The 21,523-nt window shown below is 41.7% G+C and overlaps 2 protein-coding genes across 3 annotated transcripts; both read left to right on the top strand.

The window, feature by feature from the left end:
- The first annotated feature begins 1,871 nt into the window (after nucleotides 1-1,871).
- depdc4 (DEP domain containing 4) lies at nucleotides 1,872-8,664 on the top strand. Its single transcript, XM_034074883.2, has 9 exons — nucleotides 1,872-1,954; nucleotides 2,826-3,249; nucleotides 3,837-3,991; nucleotides 4,105-4,300; nucleotides 4,726-4,973; nucleotides 5,106-5,248; nucleotides 5,383-5,508; nucleotides 5,640-5,718; nucleotides 7,234-8,664. The coding sequence occupies exons 1-9, from the start codon at nucleotides 1,879-1,881 to the stop codon at nucleotides 7,431-7,433; spliced, it is 1,647 nt and encodes a 548-aa protein (XP_033930774.1). The 5' UTR covers nucleotides 1,872-1,878; the 3' UTR covers nucleotides 7,434-8,664.
- Nucleotides 8,665-9,054: 390 nt separating this feature from the next.
- scyl2 (SCY1 like pseudokinase 2) lies at nucleotides 9,055-21,458 on the top strand. 2 transcript variants are annotated; one of them, XM_034074683.2, is made up of 19 exons: nucleotides 9,055-9,172; nucleotides 10,937-11,133; nucleotides 11,275-11,432; nucleotides 12,756-12,900; nucleotides 13,190-13,339; nucleotides 13,436-13,657; nucleotides 13,847-13,963; nucleotides 14,088-14,213; nucleotides 14,620-14,796; nucleotides 15,018-15,029; nucleotides 15,200-15,322; nucleotides 15,492-15,605; nucleotides 15,813-15,945; nucleotides 16,888-17,006; nucleotides 17,090-17,190; nucleotides 17,940-18,009; nucleotides 18,147-18,224; nucleotides 18,321-18,443; nucleotides 18,931-21,458. In XM_034074683.2, exons 2-19 carry the CDS (start codon nucleotides 10,957-10,959, stop codon nucleotides 19,552-19,554), a joined length of 2,769 nt encoding a protein of 922 aa, XP_033930574.1. In that variant the 5' UTR covers nucleotides 9,055-9,172; nucleotides 10,937-10,956; the 3' UTR covers nucleotides 19,555-21,458. The 2 variants fall into 2 exon arrangements, with proteins under 2 accessions (XP_033930574.1, XP_033930575.1); XM_034074684.2 differs by lacking the exon at nucleotides 15,018-15,029.
- Nucleotides 21,459-21,523: the final 65 nt, after the last annotated feature.

Here is a 21,523-nt window from a genome sequence, read left to right as displayed (position 1 = left end):
GATCTTAATAAGTTTGTGAGGCGTTTTGCTGAACAAAATAGTAATCGCCGCATTCAGCTATGTTGACATGCCAACTTGATGCTCTGCTCACGGATGACTCGATGAGAACAACAAACTGTTAAGATGATGACCTTGTATGCGTGTATATATTTTTTTCTTTGAGGGGGTCTGCCCCCAAAAAACAATTTTAAGTCCTGAGAAAGTAAAATAAGACGGTGTGTAAAACTACACTGCCCAGCCAACAGAAAGTAACCACTTTGATGTAACTAGGCCAGTAGGTAAGGACCTTCCACTGGATAATAACTGCAGCGATGTTTATGTTTTAGCTGAATATACGTTTTTTTAACCCTAACTGATGCAGTTAGTCACTTCTTTAATGTTTGTTCTTTCTGATGTAAAGTCAAGGTTGTAACTGTATATCAATAATGATATAATTACTTGTTTTTCAAATTTGAAGGAGGGTGAGCAAGCATCTTGATGAACATTCATCATGAACTCCTCCAACAAATATAGTTTCAGTGTTTCCCCTAGGATGGAGTCATAGCAGCGGTGCTAAGGCACGTGGGCCCAGTATAATGTGAGCGCATGGAATTTTCTAGTGTGTGCGCATGCGAAGTGCGCCACGCCAATTTCTTTCTATGTGTCAGCACAAGAAAGGCTCTTGAGGCCTAGTACCAGGGCCGGTTCTAGCTAATTTGCTGCCCTAGATTTTATATGTAAAGAATAAATGAAAAATCTCTACAAAAGGCAAATACACTACAAAAAACAGAAACTTGTTGACATAGGTCATATCCGTCAAAATGGCTTCAAATGTATTCAGTATTGTATGAGCTTGTTTTAAAGTAAAATGCTTCAATCTGGTGCAGTTTGAGCACACAATTACTAGAGACCTGATCTAGGGGGTACAACTCTAAACACCCATATGAAAAAGATCGGTTTACATTTTAATAATCAAATAAGTATGTGACATAACCAGTAACCCACCATAGCCAATAACAAATACATGTCACTTATTTTATTTTTGTTGTTCATTCATATCTTATTTGACCTAGTTAACATTTATTTATGCATATTTTTGTATCTCTCCAACTTTAAACGATATTTTTGGTTTACTGTCCTATAGTATACATTGGAATGATTTCAAACATGTTTTTATTTATCCTAATAATTATAAAGGAGTGCCTTGGAAATATGTGTTTACATAATTTGTGGTCAAAACGTTTGAGACCCACTGAGACAAATTAGACTGAAATGAACTATCTAAACGCTGAGTCCTTTACCTCACTGAGCCTCTCAGTCTGACAGGAGAGCTCTCCTCCACCCTGGTTGTAGAAACATCTACTTCTTATATCCGTTAGCGCATATGTCATGGGGAAAAGTGACAGTGACAAGTGTGGGAAGTGAACTGTGGAGTTAAAGAAAATGTGGAACATATCTTGTTACATTATGACATCTATAAAGCTGAAAGAGAAAAACTAAAGGATAACGTTTTAGAGGCAGAGAGGGAGTGGAATGTGGTTGGTATTCTGGTAACAAAAGGAGAGGGAGGGAGTAAGAGCTACCAGAAAGGCACTGTTTACCTTTCTGAGTGAAACTGGGGTAGGAAAAATAATTTAACATTAGGTTAGAATAGATCATAGATTGTTGTTTTGTTTTGTTTCTTTTAAGTTTTTTGTTTATTTATTCATTTTTGATTAGATCATAGATATACGTCCATGAGTGAAGAGATGGAATGATATGATGATTCACACTCATGTACAGTAGGTGGCGGTATGCACCTTAAAGTTGTTTGTAATCCGCCAAAAACCGAGAGAAGACGAAGAAGAAGAACGTGCGCTGTCTTCTTTCTCAAACGTATTACGTCACGCATTTCTGGTGATGGCGGTCGATTTGACTCCTCGTTTCAGAAGGTTGAACAGCCAAACGAGAAGTTTTCGTGAAAATATACAGCATGGTAAGATTTTAGCAGTCTTACGCTTAATACGTTTGCATATAGCTATAACTCTACCTTTATATTAATACAACCACACAAACCAGCACAGCCGTGTATAAGAAATGCAAAGTCGCTGTGCAGTATTGACATAATAACCCAACGGTCGTGTTGTCAGCCTTTCATTATGTACAAATAGATTTGGTAAATTGTATAATGGATAATAGTTCAGGGACATTCCATAAGGTGTCAGCATATGGTGCACAGAAGTTTTTGTCCTGTTTTTAAAAGTAGCTTTAGCGAAGTGTAGCAAGTACTGGTTGTTCGAAAAGTGTGACTGCTTTACGTACCTTAAAAAAGTAGGTAAACATATTACAATATTGTTATTACGGTAAGTAACTGTTTTAATTCTTAAATCTAAAACAAAAGTATCGGCTTTTATTAGCTCATTATATATTTTGGATGAAACATTAAATTGTAATTTGTAAATGAAATACTTGTAGCTGTCAGATTAATGTGGAGACAATTGAAAGATTTACCTCTAAAAATACCTACGACAAGCCCCTAAACGTTGCACATAGAGTACTTGAGTAAATCCTCTACTTACTACACTACTTTAATACTACTGTTTTCCAATAAAACAACAATGAATATGCCAGTGCAAACTACTGTTAATGTTACAGCATTTTTCAAGTAAGCAAACTTCGAGTAATGGTCATTATTTCTTATGTCATTACCTTGTTGTTACATATCTTATTTCCCCCAATCCAGTATTTGCGCTTCATGTTCACCTTTAGTTTGACACAGAACATGGTTATGATAACTTATGAGTAAATTGTAATTATTTTTCAAGCTGTTTTGTCTCCTTTTCCTCTAACCCTCTGTCTGCTAACAGGCTTCTCGGGACCTTTCGGGGCCACCCAGCTGTGGCACAACATCATCCGGGCCCTGCAGACTCAGGTGGAGGTGCGGCGCTGTAGAAGGCATCTGCGCGTTCATGCCGAATGTTTCACGGGTTCAGACGCTGTGGATGCCGTCCTCAGCTATCTGATGCAGAATGTGGTGTTTTGCACGAGTGAAGTGTCTCGCCTCAAAGCTGCTCGACTGTGCCAGGCTCTGATGGAGGCCAAGGTGTTCGAACCAGTGGGAACCAAGCTGTTTCGCAGGGACAAAGAAGTGACCTTTGAGGACAGCAGCTGCAGCCTTTACCGTTTTCTGGAATATAAAGTGTCACCCAATTCTGCCATGAAGGAGTGCAATAGTGACACAGAAAACATGCCTCCAGAGGAACAGGGGCTAAAGAGGAAGAAGAGTTACAGGTCGGCTTTACTTTCAATTCCCTGTCCTTTTTCTGCCGTGTAGAAGCCATTTTTGCTATTGATATTGATATTGGCAGCATTGACAGCTTCTTTGATTTTATTATATGTTTTATGATGTATTTACCAGGTTTTTTCCTAAAAATGAAGCATTGAAGTTGAGTAAATAATCCCTTACGAAGTTAAACAACTTCATAATTAACTATTCAATTCAATAGTGTTTGACATTATTGACAGACATACCCAAAAGATCCTTACTTTTTATATCAAGGTTCAGCTTCTCTAAATAGACCTAAGTGGTTAAAAACAGGGTTCCCACCATCATGAAAAAGCAAATAATTTGAATTTCAAACCTGTAGAAATATTAGTTCTCCCTAGAGATAAAAAAAATTGTCTAAATGTTTTAATAGAATAATAAACATTTTAAGTGCAATATGCAATTCTGTTTGTATATGTGTACTCATATGCTGTGAATTGTCGTGAAAGTAATATTATTGGTCCTTGAGAAGTCTTAACAAATGTTAAACCTGTGACCATTCAAATGTGTGGGAACTCTGTATTTAGCTCCATCATGCTTGTTGTTGTTTCAGAAGGCTGAATGAGGTGCGGACGATCTGTAATCCCCTCGCTGTGGGACCATTAGATCGGAGGGTGGAGAGGCTGCTGAGGAACATCAACCTGCGATCAGCCTCGTCTCCATCTTTAGAAACAACTCACACTGCTGCTGCTTTTCTGTCCAAAGCTGGTAAGATAGAGTTCTCTTTCTTCAGTAGTATGGAGACCAACAGCCTATGACCGTTTATGGATGACCAATATTCTTTTTTTCCTTATATTTGGACCGCTTCCCTTCTTCCGTAGTGGTGGATGAAGTGTGGAAGCAGCAGACTCTGCTGCAGCTGCTGCAGATCGTAGAGCTGCCCATGCTGGACTGCATCCTGACCTCTCCTGCCAGAGGTCAGCTGAAGGCCTGCAGAGCTCCTCTGGCCTCACAGGACCTGGTCATCTCCAACACCTGCCTGGACCGAGAGCTGCCCGACAGCCTGCACCTGCCCCAGTCAGTGCTCCCATCAATACTGCAGGATTCTTTTGCGAAATAAACATACAAAAATAAATCTACTGAGATTTGTATTTTTTCAATCTCTTTCAAATAATTAACAAAACAATTATACAAATGAAATCAACAAGAAATTCTCATAAACAATATAAATAATTACATAATCAAACAGGAGTAGAAAGAAGTATACCTTTCTCCATTACTTAAATATTTGACGACACCAGTGCTTTTATGTACAACCCAAAGTCAATCAAAGATAAATCCAACAATTACCACATGTTCATTGTACCAACCCTAACTCTTAAAAAATATATGATTTTGTACAGCTTCTTGAATTGATGTGTGTTTGAACTTCAAACCAGTCTAGAAATGTCTCCATACATTGAATTCCACTGTAAAAACCTGTTCTCTTTCATGGTTGACAGGTTGGATGGGTGGCTGTCGGCAGCAGCAGACTGCTTAGAGCTGTTTCCAGATCAGCTGATTGTGGTTGCTGGGGAACAGCTCAGCCAACAAGGTGGCACCTTCTCAGAAGACGACCAGGCGGAGCACGTGGCCAGCCAAAAGAAACTGCTCTTTGACACCATTGCCAAGTACTACAGTGGACAGGAAACATATCCACTCCTCTCAGGACGCTACCTGGACATACATGTTGCAATTCTGAAACTGCTGGGTGAGACTTTACACTGATTTATTGGTTTATGTGATTGTGAACTGTGATTTTTTTTGTGTCCGTCCACTAAGATGAATCCGTCGTAGAGATAATTGATATTTTACATCCCCTGTCCTCACCGTGTCTCTCCAGATGAGGGGAAGGTGCAGCATGCCATCAAAGCATCTCAGCTGTGTTTTCGGCTGCTAGAGACGAGCGTCAGAGACGAACTCCGGAGACTACTGACCTTCATGGCCACAGCAGCGCACCCAGATGCCTGCCGTCTGCAGAAACAGGTCTTTTTTTATACATAGATCAACTGCTTTTTGCTGTTCTAATCCAAACTTTATTTTGTAGTATTATATCCACCATTGAATCAGTGGAAAATGTGTTTGAATCACCGTTTCCTTTGTGACATGTTTCCTTTCAGATCGATAACAGGGCCTTGGTGTGCCGCACTTTTCAGAGAGCAATCGTCCAGAATCTTGAACTGACTCGATGCCAAAGCGAAACCCTGCTGCTGTTCCTCATGGACAATTGCACTGAGCTCATCAAGGTACACTTCCATGTTTTGATCAGTTGTCACTAACATGCTTTTCTGATGTAATTGAATAAAGTTGAAAAATTACTCACATTTGTAACTTTCAACATCATTTTAATAATCCTTTCTCCCCTTAATGAATACAGACTCCGACGTCCCTTGTTGAATCTGTGAGGAGAACACTGAGGACGATGCAGCAGGGCCAAGATCCTGACTCAATTGCCAGTAAGTCAAATTTAAAGGAATGGTATGCTCATGACACTCATTTTTTAATCTCTTTTTTTTTTTTTAATCCGATGACATTATCAGTGATTTTAAACTGATTATATACCGAAATAACATCAACACTGTGGGCGCCGCCATTTCCCGGACGTGACGTAATCCATGCGTTTGGTTTTCGAAGACACGTTGATCTCCATGTTATTTACTGTAGTTTCTCTCTTCAAATATGCCTCACTGTATCGCGAAATATTGCCATAATTCGGATAGGAACAATCCACGGAATGCTCGGTTCCATCTGTTGCCAAAAGGTAAGCATAAGAAGTACATTCGGAGGCAGTGGCTAGCGAAATGTGGCCGGCCCGAACCGAGAGATTTACAGGCTCATGTATGCAGCGAACATTTCACATTTCCGGACGACTACTCTGAGAGTATGATCAAACATAACATGGGATTTAAAGAACAACCATTACTCAATGGAGATGCAGTACCATCGGTCTTTCTGGTGTCATCACCGACCAGGACACCAGTTCGGCCAGTAGAGAAATCGCCCTCTGCAAGTGTGAAGCGACGGAGGAGCAGAAGTAGTGCTCGGAGTAAGAATAAGGTATGTTATAGCGCATTTCCATTGCAGCGGCTAGCCCCGTTTTAACACCCAGGCCAGGACAGTTTTTGGTGGCCTTTCCATATAGCGTAGTACCGGCTAGTGTGTATTTCCCCCCAGTTTTTCCGGCCCCATAAAATCGTGATTCTATGGCCAGGGACAACGAAGCTGAGTATGCTAAACTAGAGAGGGAATCGCTAGCAAGGGTGGTACTACATGCATACATATAGTATCTTATATCATCTTCCCATTATACACACATGCATTTCCAAACATTTGGACTACCTATGTTGCAAATGTATTATCTTTTCAATTTACACACGGCATCTATTGCACGTCTGTCCGTCCTGGGAGAGGGATCCCTCCTCTGTTGCTCTCCCTGAGGTTTCTCCCATGTTCCCTTTAAACTGTGGGTTTTCTTCGGAAGTTTTTCCTTGTACGATGTGAGGGACTAAGGACAGAGGGTGTCGTATTGTCATACTGATATGTATGGCTGAATTCCCCCATCCAATCTCTTCACATTGGTCAAAACTTGTTCCTCTGCTGACGAGTCCGAACTGAAATACTCCACCATATTTCCGTGTGTTGACAAAGTGAAGGCATGGATGACGTCACGACCATCACGTGACTACTGAAAATGGCAAACATGGCGGCGGCCAGACGGAATATACAGGTCTTGATAAAAAAGAGCTATAAAATCATTATTTACCGGGGAATATCGCTGATTTCTTCAGGGTATGGTTTAAACATAACGTTTCACTAAATACTGAAGTTTTGATTAATTATCTAATGAGTGGACCATTCCTTTAAATAAATGTGCACACTCTTGCTAACAATACACCTTCTAACATCACATGAAATAACCCAAATACATGTTCGAATTGTACGTGAAAAACGACCCCCTCTGTGTGTTGCAGCGTTCACATTCTGCCAGCAGGCGACGCCAGAGGAGTACGAGGATCAGCGAGAGGCTACCACTCTACACAGCCTCAAACAACTTCTTCATGATATTGCCTCGAGCAAAACCATTCCCGTCAAAGAGAGGAGGCGGCTGCTCAAAGAGTTTGAAAAACATCACCCCGTGGTCTTCCTCCAGCATCTCTCCAGCACCTTCTAAAACGCACAGCTGGAGGGTTATTGGTTTGAATTCCCAGGTGCACTTCACAACCCTAGTTTGTAGTGGTACAGCGCTTACACTGAAGAATGATAATAATTGTATAATGTGTACCAAAACCAATACAAATGATGCTACTAGAGCAATGACGCATGGCTTCCATACATTCCTTTAATTCTCAAGAGGCCTACAATATTGGTTTTATTTGCAAATATTGCATCACGTTTTTTATCCCACATTGGTAGCAATAGATGCATTATCTATCTGATGAAAATCGCAAGTGAAAAGCTTAATTATAGTTGTGAAAAGTTTGCACGAGTCTATATATAATCCATTATCAGCTCATCTTTATCATCAGAGGCCTTAACATGGGTAGCAATCTGTTGCACTTGCCATTATGTGTCAAATGAGTAACTATTTTTTAATTGTAGAATCATGATGCTGATTTAATGTTGTAAGTTGAATAATGTTTACTGAGGGCATTTGCTTCTCTGTGCTGGATTGTCCTGGTATTACTGTAGAATGTAGTGTATGCAAACGGAAGGGAATCCTGAAGACAATGACCCTTGGCTACACCAGATGTAGCCAGCTGTTTGCAGGCTGCAAGTGTTGAACCTGCTGTGGAGACTATTTGAATAGGTTATCGGAATAGCTTTGGAAATGGAGCTGTGGTTTGCAGAATTAATGCCGAGTACTTTAATCAAGAATAACCATATTATGGGAGGCTCTTTTGTCTCCCAGTGTTACTGTAGCAGGCTGTGTGGTTAGTGGAAATGCAACACTAATGAATGAGGTTGAACACTAACTTGTTTTTGTTAGAGATGAAGACAGACCTTTATTTAAAGATTTTAAGAATGAAAACTAATATGAATTGCTAGGGTCCAATATTCTACCAGGCTAATCAGGTTAATACATGTTATTTTCAGGGGTTTTATGAATACTTTTAGTGCCATTATCATGGAATTGCCTTTTAATTGTAAATTTTTAGAATTATACTTGAAAGCTGGAGACCATGATCCTTTTTATGGAAGATGTGTAATTAATAATGACTTAATGTTATTTGAAGAAACCTATTTAATCTTTGGTAACGCATCAATTTGATTGCATTCTTTTAATAAATGAAGCCATGGTCTTGCATAAGTGATGTACAAATGTTATCTCTCTTTACATACACTGAAATCATGTTGGATTGCACTTTATGATGCTGAAACAAGCTTTATTTTCTGTTTGAATAACACGTCTAATAAAAGTTTAATTGAATTTCTCTCAAACAACTCTAATGTATTTTTTTCTTTTAGCCCATCTGTCAAGTTACATTGCATATAAAATAAATCAAGACACAGACTCAGTGTTGGTTAATATTTAGTATCTTTCCAAATATAATGTTTTGTGCATTTTCTTGCAGTGTGTGGAAATTGTTACAGCTATTAATACAACTGATTTTTCTGGGGCTTTAATATACCATAAATATGTGCATCATAACTTATTTGTATACGTTCTTTTGGAACGTTTGTGAAAACTGAGAAAGACGAGATTGTATACAAAGTATATTTTGTTTATGGAGTGCCTGACGTTGATGAGCCTGACAACCCGGAAGTAGGGTTGTTCGTTCACTTCTAGCGCACTAGCTACTTCATTTCGTATGCCAGTGAAGTCATGGGGGCTGTGTTTCTCAGCCATTACTGACAGCTGCAAGTCTTCTTATAACAAGACATACAACGGAGAGCTCTCTTCATCATAAGGTATGTTTCTGGAGGCTGTCGGGGGGACAGTGAGGACTGAAGTCATCTCTCTTGTAATGACAGAATCGTCACTGTACTTGCGCATTGTTGGCTTGTTAGCAGGTAGCTACTGCGATGGCTTGCTGTAAATGTCTTTCACGGTATCCAACATATTGCAACGATGATGTCATCCTTATAAAGCCACATATGTTGAGGACATGTACCTAATAACTGCTTAGTTAGTGTCACAGTGCTGTGCTTGTTTTGATGCGTTGGTCACAGGCTAAACAAGGCGATTAACTTAGCTAACATACAGCTATTTCCCAATCAAACGTGACAGTCCTGACAAGCGACATATCAACCATTTAAATAATTCAACCGGTCGCTGAAATGGTTGTTTAACCTAATGAATACCCTGTCAAATCATAACTATGTTAGTAAGCTCGTAATAATAAACTGCCTGACATATTGGTGGCTAGCTAGCTAGCTACTGGGCTAGTTAGGCTCTGTGCAGGTGTTTGTCCAGAAACGCTGCTCAGTCTACCTGTTTGTCTGGGCAGATTATAATGTTGACAGGTACGTGTAATTTGACATCAAAATGACAATAATAATAACACATGTGCTTTTTTGCACATCTTTAAAACCTGTTGCAGATTACATCTTTAAATTTAGCCTAATGCTAGGGGAAATATTTGATCAAATATGGTTCATTTATTGGGCTTCATAACCATAGATCTGCATCTAGAAAATCTTGTTTCCTTTGGTTTGTCTTTTTTGGTTCCAGACCACCCACTATCCACCACACAGTAAACCAGGAGCAATGACACAGTTATGGCAGTGTTATTGTGATTTCTGTTACAATTTATTATATCAGACCTGAAATCTTGCATCCCTCTCAGCACAGCTCTACTTCTTTGCACTATATTGTTTTGTGTTTAAATACATTTGGCTGTTATAAGAAATGTACAAAAGGACGAAGACTAAGAACACACTGACTTATTGATATATTTCATATGTCTGTGAACCCTCCATTTAGCTGTTCATGTAATTACAGTAGTTGGCAATGGCTGAGGATACACAAGTGTCCGAGCTTTAGGGAACACTGTATATCAGCATTATATACAGTGTTAGAAGTACAGTAAAAGCAGGGATTCTATTAACAGAATTGGCTGGGGTAGCTTTTGGCAAGGGCCGTCCATTTCTGATAAAGAGTTTGTTGATCCGTTTAATACGGATGCTCAATATTATTATTAATGCATGAATCTGTGAGGAATATATTATGCATACAGTACTGTGTGCATCTCAATGTACAGTCAGTAGCTTACTCAGCCTTGTTGCAGTGCAGTGATATAAACATCAAAGTCCTAGAAAACCCTGAAGAAATAGTTGATGATGAAATGATTTGGCTACATTACTCTCGGCCATGTTCTTTTGTCTGGCTTCCTGTTGCCTAACATGCTTTTCAAGTCACTCTGAGGTATTTTGAAAGAGGGACTTAACGTGGGGTGTGTTGCTTAGTTTGCCCTGAGTCACTTTATATTTCAGAGGGCAGCTTGGGCTGATGCAGTGTTTATTCTCCTCAGCCAGTGGGCACTCTGATGTGCACATTCAGGCAGGTGCCTTAACGTGTGTGTCAAACTGAATGTTGAAGGCTTATGCTGAGCTACAAAGGTTTATTATGAAGCTGCCTCTTTCATTGATTGAAAATACTTTTGCTGACATTTAACTGACTGTTCTATACCTCTTTTATTTTTCTGTCACTGTTTTTCACCACTCTCACTTTAGCTGCCAGGTCAGGCGTGAACATGGAGTCTATGCTTAACAAGCTAAAAAGCACCGTCACCAAGGTGACGGCAGATGTCACCAGCGCTGTCATGGGCAACCCGGTGACACGGGAGTTTGAGGTTGGACGACATATTGCCAGCGGGGGTCCTGGCTTGTGCTGGAGGATCTATAATGGCACCAAGAAGTCCACCAAACAGGTTTGTGTGTTGATATCCCCCCCCTGCCCACTCCCCATTCATAAAGGTTTGATTTGAAATGCGAACAATCTGACTATGCCTGTGCTGTGTGCCTTGTTGAAGCTCATTTCAGTGCCTTGTTGATCTTCTTTATCCCTTCAGGAAGTCGCAGTATTTGTGTTTGATAAGAAGACGGTTGATAAGTATCAGAAATTTGAGAAGGACCAAATTGTTGATTCGCTGAAAAAAGGGGTGCAACAGCTGACCAGACTGCGTCACCCTCGTCTCCTGACTGTGCAGCATCCTCTTGAAGAGTCACGGTGATTAACACACACACACACACACACACACACACACACACACACACACACACACACACACACACACACACACACACACACACACACACACACACACACACACACACACACACACACACACACACACACACACACACACACACACACACACACACACACACACACAAACCAAGGAAAGAGTCACACCTCAGAGACGGGCTTGACAAAGTTGCATAACAAATGTATTTGCCTGCCTCTGTGTGTGCATATGTGAGCAGGAGCCTGTCATGACCAAAGACTCTGCAGACTGAATAGTGTATGCCCCTGAGTAGGGATGTCCAGATCACCTTTTTTTGCTCCCGAATCATTTGATTTTGACAATCTGCCGATACCGATTTTTCCCGATCCGATCTTTATGCAATGCATTAAGAGAAAAAAAAGGTAACAGATAACGGCTGGTCATCCAACGCGATGAATTCAGCTATCTTGGCTGTTATTGTGTTCTTTTCACTGTTCTGGGGCAGTTTCTCTTTCCTTTTAAAAGTCTCTGAAAGTGTTGGTTGTTTCAGTGCTATTACCCGAGTGGCCGCTGTGCACTCGTCTTGTTGTTGTTGGTGTTTGTTTCTCAGGTAGCGTATTAGATTGGTCGTGTTTAACGTAGCTCTGTTCTTTCCACCACGCGGAACCTCTGCCTTGCAAACATTGCATCTGGCTGTTACACTGCCTTCGCTTTCAATTTTATAATACTTCCAAACTGCTGACATTTTCTCTGTCCCGACTCCCGAGTCACCAGCTGAACGTAGCCTCTCGTTAGCTTATTGCTACTAGTAGACACTGCGCCCACTCTGTTGCCAGCTTTGAGAGAAATAAGCAACCAGGTCTATGAAAACAAGCCCAAAGAAAGCAACACATACATGATGTTGTGTAATTTTAAACCAAAACTAAGTCCTCAGGATGACTTTAAGACGTTAACATGGTCATCTTTGTTTTGTAACATTAAATAAAATAATAAAAATATTTTATATAAAAAAAAAAAACGATCCCCGATTTTTTCCTCCCGATTCCGATCTTTTGAAAATGACGTGATCAGCTCCGATCCCCGATCACGTGATCGGATCGGGACATCTCTACCCCTGAGGGCCAGAAAAGGTTGACGCTGTCTTTAAGTTACTTTTCTTTTTGCCTTTTTTTCTTTTAAACTTACAACTGGGGAAACTCAACATTCAAAATGTTTCTGTTTTGCCTTTCCTCATGTCGCTCTAAGTGTCTGTTGAGGAATAACTCCACATTTACAAAGCGGTTGTTTCAAATGATACTGAAGTCGATGTTCTGTGTGGCCCTCAGAGACTGCTTGGCGTTCTGCACGGAGCCCGTGTTTGCCAGTCTGGCCAACGTGCTGGGCCAGAGGGAGAACCTGCCCACCCCCCTGCCCACCGACATCAAGGAGTACAAACTGTACGACGTGGAGACCAAGTTTGGACTGCTGCAGGTGAGAGTGCAGACTGGCTTAAACTGCAACACATGATTATCTTAATATGTTGCACACAGTTGTACCAGCTCCATTTCACGCCTCTCCTTGAAGTATATCAGACCTCGTTATGTTCTCACACGTGTCCCCATATGATCTTAATTACAGATGTCTTGCCTTTTCCACAGCTTATATAAGATAAGGAAGTGATGACTGCCATAGAAACCATGTACTAATCCTGTAGTTACAACAGAAACGGTTTCACCCTTTAACACCAAACCCTGACAGTTTCATTCCTCCTTCCCCTCAGATCTCCGAGGGATTGTCTTTTCTCCACAGCGGGGTGAAAATGGTCCACGGCAACCTGTGTCCAGAGAACATCATCCTGAACAAGAGCGGCGCCTGGAAGATCATGGGCTTTGACTTCAGCATCTCCTCCAACAACCCCTCCGACGCTGAGGTGTGTTGGATCCCTTAGATTTGTAACGCTCTACCAAATGAACATCTTGGAGTATTGTCACATCTTTACCTCCTCGTGTTCTCTCATCTTCCTCAGCCTAAGTACACATGTAAAGAGTGGGAGCCCAACCTCTCCCTGCTCTCCCTCCCTAACCCTGAGTACCTGGCCCCCGAGTACATCCTGTCCGTCAGCTGTGACTCCGCCTCCGACATGTACTCGCTGGGCGTGGTCATGCATGCCGTCTTTAACGAGGGCAAGCCTGTTTTCCAAGTCAACAAGCACGACATATTCAAGAGCTTCAGCAGGCAACTGGACCAGGTGGGTGGAGCTAAGATCAAATGGACACACTTCAGGACAAGCGACTGAGGACTTGAGCTCCCGCCAATTTAGTAGTCTGCTGCATGACTTGATTTTTAGGAATATCTCAAGAGTTTTTTTACTTTTGCCACTAAAACACTGGTTCTCATCTCTGTTGTGATGCATTCCGTCTATGTTTTTCAATCCTAGCTGAGCAGCATAAGTCCGGCAGTGCTGAACAAGCTCCCAGAGGAGGTTCGGGAACACGTCAAGATGCTGCTCAGCGTCACACCCAACGTGCGACCGGATGCTGATCAGATGACCAAGGTTTGCATTGTTGGCACGACATGTCTGGAGATGCAAAGAAAGCGTATGTCGGTGATATCTCATTTCACCTGCATTTTCTTTAAGGACACATTTTTCTCGTTGTGTTTTTGCGTGTTTTGTTCAGATTCCATTTTTTGACGACGTGGGTGCTGTGACCCTGCAGTACTTTGACTCCCTCTTCCAGAGAGACAATCTCCAGAAGTCCCAGTTCTACAAAGGCCTCCCTAAAGTCCTGCCCAAACTCCCCAAGGTAACTGCTTGTGCATTTTGTACAGGGTATGCAACCTTTATCAGGTCAAAAGTGTTTATCGGAATTTAATAAAAATAGCCAAACGGACTACTGATGTCAGACCTATCATTCCCTGTTATATCAGGACTTTGAAAAGAACATCTCGTGTCCATTTGAGGTCCAACCTTTTGAATAACTGATGTTACTGTAATGATGCTTTCAGTGCTTCTATTTCTGTTTAGTTGTGTGCTAACTGGCACTGTACAAAAACATGCACCTGTGAGTCAATTTCTTGCACAGTTTCTTGGCATGTTTAGTTCCTGTTTTATCTTCCCTTAATGTGGTCCCTTGTGGACTCATCATGAACATGCAGTATTACAGTCCGAGTATTCGTTCATGGCTTCTGTGACCCACTCCTGTCTCTCAGAGAGTGGTGGTGTATCGCATCCTTCCGGCTCTGACCTCAGAGTTTGTGAACCCGGACATGGTTCCCTTCGTGCTGCCCAACGTGCTGCTGATCGCAGAGCAGTGCACCAAGGAGGAGTACGTGCGGCTCATCATGCCCGACCTCACGCCTGTTTTCAAGCAGCAGGAGCCCATTCAGGTACACCCTCACAGAAACGAGCGTTAAAAAGGACTATTGTTTGTAAGCTTTGGCTAGAATGTGCTTTCCCTCTTTAAATCCTTGCATGATCATTTCGCCCCTTTGGCACTTGTTTTGGGGATTTGATTAAATATATGTAAAGAGCATGCTTTGTTTGGCTTTGGTCTGTCACTTTATCAAGACTTGTCTCTCTCTGTATTTCTCTTCCCATGCATCTTCAGGCTAGTAACATGGTGAGTGGTCTTTGCTGTGAATATGCTCCAGTCACTAGTTTGTGTTGTCTGTCTAAATTAATGCTCATCATCAGCCACCTATCGCCCCGCCTCTTCCATTCACTACTTCAGTCATATGTAGAGAACAACATGAGCTTTTGTGTTCCTGACTGAGTCCCTGTGCTGCACAGATCCTGCTGATATTCCTTCAGAAGATGGACCTGCTGTTGACCAAGACCCCCTCAGAGGAGATTAAGAACAGCGTGCTGCCTATGGTCTACAGAGCCCTGGAAGCGCCGTCTGTACAGATCCAGGTATGGCCGTTGGAGACCCTGTAAAGTAGAGAAGTCAACACTAAGTCAATTACTGAACATGGCATACTTGTGTTTTCAGTGCTGCTGTTCAGAGCATAGTTAGATTTGATGCATTGGCACCATATACATGTCAGATTTCCTAACTTGTGAGTTATCCATGGCTGAGTAGGAGCTGTGCCTGAACATCATCCCAACGTTTGCCAACCTGATCGACTACCCGTCCATGAAGAACGCTCTCATCCCTCGAATCAAATCCGCCTGCCTACAGACCTCTTCACTTGCTGTGAGTCTCCAATATCAACATCTTCTGCTCTCAGCTTGTACTGTTTCCCAGGCAACAATAGTGTTTCTACGGTGATTCCTTTTAGGTGTCTATACTGTTGACCTTGTCCCCTTGTAACACCTTTATTCCACTCTTCTACCAACTACTGAAATGTTTGAGTTTGAAATGTATTTAGATGTTTTAAGTATCTTTCCATGTTGTTGGTAGGTACGAGTGAACTCCCTGGTGTGTCTGGGGAAGATTTTGGAATATCTTGACAAGTGGTACGTCATCGATGAGATCCTGCCCTTCCTACAACAGATCCCCTCCAGAGAACCAGCAGTACTCATGGGGATTCTGGGTAAAGAAAAAGGACAAGCCACACTCCACTCAACTTCTACTAGAGATAAACTGATCTATCAGCCATTGCTCAGATACCTGTTAAAAAGAAAACAGCCACACACACACAGATCATGATGTCAAATTGAAGTCCTTAAACAGTTGTAACAGTTTGTTATAAAAATATGTTGGACTAGCTTCCTTTCGTTAAGTAAAAAACGTTAGAGAAAGTATGATTCACTGCATTTCTTTCTTTTAGCTGAATTTGAATGATCTAGAAAATTGAGATATTTGTAATTTTTTTATTTTTAGGAGGAAAAGTAAGAGAATGTCCTGATGCGTTTTATTATTAACATGCGATTGAATGAAAACGTTCTAGAAAGCAGTAGTGTAAAGTAATTAAGTACATCAAGCACTGCACTGCATGTTGTACTTCTACCAGTACCCACTACATTTATTTAATACCTTTAGTTACTTTTCAACATTTTATTAATGATTTGAATTATAATCAACTCTTAAATCAGACTTTAGTTCCACCTGGAGTAAATTCACAAGCTACCCTGCAGTATACAAAGTCATTCAAACTAGCTGCACCTTAACCAGCTTTGAGAACACTTTTTAATGATCAATCATTATAAAACATATCATATATTATTCTGAAATGGACCAATCAGCACAATGAGTACTTTTACTTTTGGTACTATAAGTATATTTTTATGCTAATACTTTTGTACTTTAACTCAGGTAACATTTGAATGTAGGAATTTGTACAAGTTGTAACAGAGTATTCCTACACTCTGGTACTTCTACTTTTTCTTAACTACAAGATCTCTTCTCTCACCTCTGCTCGATAGATAATAACAAATACAAAGTCACATATACTGTATGTCCCTGTGTGCATCACTACTTACTGGCATACTTTAAACACTTAATGATTGGTTATTTGACTTCTGAATTCTTGTAGGAATCTATAAGTGCACCTTCAGCCACAAGAAGCTGGGCATCCCCAAAGAACACCTCGCCACCAAGAGCCTGCCCCACCTGGTCTCTCTGAGTATAGACAACAACCTCAACCTGAGCCAGGTACAACACACATGCGACATATTTTTATCATCTGCATACTTGCTTTTGTTCCCTTTTATGTAATATTGTCCAATTCATCCCAGTTTAACTCGTTCATGGCGGTCATTCGGGAAATGCTGAACCGGATGGAGGCCGAACACAAGACCAAGTTGGAGCAGCTGCACAGCATGCAGGAGCAGCAGAGGTGCGTGTCACATTTAACGAATCACCCCCCACTATATCCTGCTTTGGAATCTCTCTGACTAAATCTGAAATGGTTATACATATTGTGAAGAAAACTTCGGTTTAGCAATGTATAACCAATGTTCAGGAAAGGATGGAAACTGGAACGTCCTTAGTCAATACACTGATATTCTATTTTTACCTTTTGTTTTGTTACTTCCCATTGTAAAGCGTCCTTGGGTTTCGTGAAAGGCGCTATATAAATTGAAATTATTATTATTTATTATTATTATTTAGGGTTCACAAGGTATTCACAACTTTCCTCATGAGATCCCAAGCCAACTCTGCCCAAAGCAAGACAGGAACACATCTATGCCTCAGAAAAGGAGGGAACTAAGAGCCCACGTTTTCTCTAATTAGTACCAGGCATTTGGAACAAAGACTGGTTTGTTATTACCAACTCGCATGGTCCAAACTTCCCCCACAGGAAAGGTCGAAGGCCTCTTGACCTTTGTCCTCCTCAAGTTACAGACGGGGCACATGCAAGAAAGACTGAGAATCTCTAAAATACACAGATCGGATTAAAATATTCTCTGACACATATTAATGTGGATTTTATACAAACTATTATCTGGGGTAACGGATCTGTCTCAGAAAGCAATTAGCATTTGATCCTGGTCACATGAATATGATAATGGCATGACTAACCATGCCTCCGTCCGTTCAAATCCTTTTGCTTCCTGATTCAGTTCATTGTGTCTCTTCTAACAGGAGTATAAACATCCCAAACCCAGGGAACCAGACAGAGATGAACAAGAGCCCTCCTAACAGCAGCAACCAGGTGAGAGGGTGTTTCTATGACAACATGAGATTATCTTTAAAGTACTGTGTGAACACCATTTTTTTTTTTACAATGAAGTTCTTGTTTTATACCTTTCTGTGGTGCAAAGATTCACTTTAAATGTGTCTTTTTTTCAGATTGATGATATCTTCGGCTCCTCAGGGGTTAACGGGAAAGAGAATGGACCTGCAGCAGCCGCCCCACAGCCTAATAGAGTATGAAAACAATGTCATACCTAATATCCAGAAATGTCCACCTTTAGGTACCAGTCTAATTTCTCCATGGTCTCTCTTGTTGTGCGCCCCCCATAGATGTCTCTGACTCTGGAGGAGAAGCAGCGATTGGCTAAGGAGCAGGAGCAGGCCGCCAAGCTGAGGAACCAGCAGCCTTTAGCGCCTCAGAGCATCAAACCAGCCAACACGTCCAACACCAAGGTAACGCCTCAAAACATCTGTGAACAGAAAACTAACTACGGAGAGGCAACTGAGGGAAAGACAAATGTGGAAATCCATTTTTCTAAGACTGATCTAAATGGTTTTCCTTCCTCTAATCATGACTTGAGTACAGGTGAGAAAAGGTTTGCCTACATGATATTTCTAAAGCCCTTAATTCAATTGGTATGGGAAACATTTTTCATTTTTCTAGTTGATTAGTGGTTGCTACTACCTCATGTCATAAATAGGACTGAAATCTCATGGTTTATTTCCAGGTGATTTCTCCATGCCGGGGTTAGTGTTCACAAAACATATACAAAATCATGCAGGCGAAACTCTTCTTTCTCCATCCGTTCCTAAGCAACAAACATGATCAAATCTGACTCAAAAACAATATATCACCAACATTTGTCATACTCTGCTGCCTCTCAGGGTCTCCTTATAAAACCCTTGACGAGTTTAAACCCGCATCTTGTTTTTCTTGCAGACTAAAGATCTGACCAGCAGCCTGCTCAACAACATGACCTCGCTAAACAGCCTCTCATTGGCCAACACGGCTCGCCCCTCCCCAGTGCAGAGCTCCACCATCGCTGCCTTCCCCTCCCCCGGCCCCATGGTGGGCTCCATGGGCGCCCCGGTCTCCAACGGCTTCAACCCGTCCATGGGCTTCCAGGCAGGGGGCATGGGGATGGGCATGCGTCCTACGGGCCCCGGCCTCTACAGCGGCATGGCAACCACCACCAGCACCCCCAACTTCGGAGCTTTGACGCAGAGTCAAGGACCCATCGGGCAGACCAATAAAGATCTGTCAGCGTTGGACAGTCTTTTTAAACCCAGCCAGCCCAAAGTCACCCTCAACCAAATGGCCCCGCCCAGCACCAACGCCCCGTGGCTCAATCAGTTTGGTTCGGCCCAGAACGCTCAGACTCAGATGCACGCTGCTCCTGTTGCTATGGGAGGGGTGCCCAGCAGCTTCGGGATGCAAGCAAACCCTTTTTTCAGCCCGCAGAACTTTGCTCCACCCTCCGCTGCTGCCCCCAGCCCCCTGAACCAAAGTGGAATTAAACATAGCGCATCTGTCAACAACGATCTGAAAGACTTGTTCGGCTAGATTGCCAGGTTAAACATATTATTTTAGTAATTTTGGATAAAAGAACCTTGAACAAGTGACTGATTGAATGTGAAGATTTGAAATCCGATCAAGGGTGTTGCTGTGTGTATTTTTAAACATGATCTAGTATAAATTCTGCTCACATTCGGCTGGCAAATTAACCTGCGCCTGATTCAATTTCTACTTGACCACACGGACAAAAGGCTGGGGTGGGTACTAATTCTTCTAAGCTGTGTTTCTTTACATGCTGCGGTTTCCTACTGATTTTCTACTTGACATTCTCGGGCGTCCCAACGTCGTGAGTTGAGATGAATCCCAACTCAGTTAATTCAGGAGAGTTTTGTGTTCATATCACGAGTGGCTGAATCACATCTGCTCAGTTTCAGGCTGCTCTATCTTTATTGCTTCTCCAGACTATTTTAGGATTGGCTGCATGTCTAAAGGGATCAGAGAGTTGGCTTAAAAACAAATGTCAGAGCCCAGTGGGAGGGGGCTTGAAGAGTAGCACTGATCTGCATCCAGGAAGATCCTCCAGAGTCAATCTGAAAGGAGGAAAATGGAAAGCCCAACAGTCGCAGTTTAGATAGGAGAGGTAGCCCCACTGCAGTCCGTCTCCATGGTAACTGTGTCTCTGCAGCACCTCCGAGTGAACTGATGATCCAGTTTTCTTTTCTTTTTTTTTCAACATCAGGTTCAAAAGCTGCAAAACATGCTCTTATTTGCTTGTTTCGACTTCCAAGCAAGCATGTTGAAAAGGGAAGGGTTACTGTTCTCTGGTTGGTGACGAACCTTTCACCTCCTCTGGTAACTAAAACATCTGTAAATGCAGTATGGACGATGTATGTGTCTTATAGTGGAATGGGATGTGTGGAGTAGCTATTACAGCAGCGTCCTTTAAAAAGATGCTAATGCTAAAGGCAAACGAGAAGGACCACATGCACTGCTTAGGCTGTTGTGCCTTACATGGGTACATGTGTAGGATTAGACAGACAGCACTCATCTGTTACTCAAGTATTAATAATTTCACTTTTTAATCCGCTGCTTCTCAAATTACTTGCTTTGTCGCATGTTACTGAACTTGACCGCAAAAGATCTAAAGCTTATTTTCCGGTAAAGATTCCAGTGAAAAACTATTTAGAAGTTTATAAGCGTCTCCAAATCCTCCTTCCTGTTGACCAGTTTATACAATGATGAAGATGATCGCTATATATTTTCAGCACTTTTCAACTGTCTGAGGACCAGTGCTGGTTATGAAGAAGTGTATATATGATATAGTTATTTAAAGATGGGTTGCTTTGTGAGGGCCTTGGCATTTTTACATCCCTGTGATAATGGTTGAGAGGCCTTAGATGAGTTGGTGCAATAATCCTTGTTGGTTGTTAAGCGTGAACATGGAATGGCTCCTTACATTCATCTCCACCCGACAGAAAGAAAACTACAAAAAGGTGTACTCATTCTAAATCTTCCATTTTGGAAGACACCACTTTAGGGTTTTTAGATGAACCTCGGTCACAGTGTGTTCACAGTGATTGTTAATACGCCGTTTGTTACTGAATTCATTTGTTTGTATATTAATGCCTCTTTAACAAGGTGAGCTCCTTCAATCCGCATGGCAGTGTGCATTTGACTCTACATTCCCCAATCTTTGGACTACAAATGTTTCAGTGATTTGGCGTACATTGTGTGGTGGTTTTGATTTCATCTCAAGTGGATGTGATCTGTGAAGTGTGCGTCACATATCCTAGCAGAACCCCAAAGCAGAAAGCTTATTCTTCTATGAGATTGTTTGTATACCACTGCTGTCGATATGTGTGTAGTATTGCCCTTGTATTACGTGTTGAGGTGCTGGTCTCTGAGGTGGTTCACTGAAAATCTGTACATATAAAGGAAAGTACACAATCGAACCTCTCAAGGCTGCTGGTTATTTGTGTGATGGCTTGAATCACTTTAATGTAGAAATTAAGTGCAG

The sequence above is a fragment of the Pseudochaenichthys georgianus genome, chromosome 23 (genome assembly GCF_902827115.2).
Source record: "Pseudochaenichthys georgianus chromosome 23, fPseGeo1.2, whole genome shotgun sequence".
Classification (NCBI taxonomy): domain Eukaryota; kingdom Metazoa; phylum Chordata; class Actinopteri; order Perciformes; family Channichthyidae; genus Pseudochaenichthys; species Pseudochaenichthys georgianus.
This window is presented reverse-complemented; position numbering and strand designations above follow the sequence as displayed.

Excerpts from the sequence above, each read along its gene's own strand:
- depdc4 (XM_034074883.2), top strand. The coding sequence starts at position 1,879 with ATGGCGGTCGATTTGACTCCTCGTTTCAGAAGGTTGAACAGCCAAACG. Across the intron at positions 1,955-2,825 it reads TCGTGAAAATATACAGCATG|GCTTCTCGGGACCTTTCGGG; the intron begins GTAAGATTTTAG and ends GTCTGCTAACAG. Across the intron at positions 4,301-4,725 it reads GACAGCCTGCACCTGCCCCA|GTTGGATGGGTGGCTGTCGG; the intron begins GTCAGTGCTCCC and ends CATGGTTGACAG.
- scyl2 (XM_034074683.2), top strand. The coding sequence starts at position 10,957 with ATGGAGTCTATGCTTAACAAGCTAAAAAGCACCGTCACCAAGGTGACG. Across the intron at positions 12,901-13,189 it reads CCAAGTTTGGACTGCTGCAG|ATCTCCGAGGGATTGTCTTT; the intron begins GTGAGAGTGCAG and ends CCTTCCCCTCAG. Across the intron at positions 14,214-14,619 it reads TCCTGCCCAAACTCCCCAAG|AGAGTGGTGGTGTATCGCAT; the intron begins GTAACTGCTTGT and ends CCTGTCTCTCAG.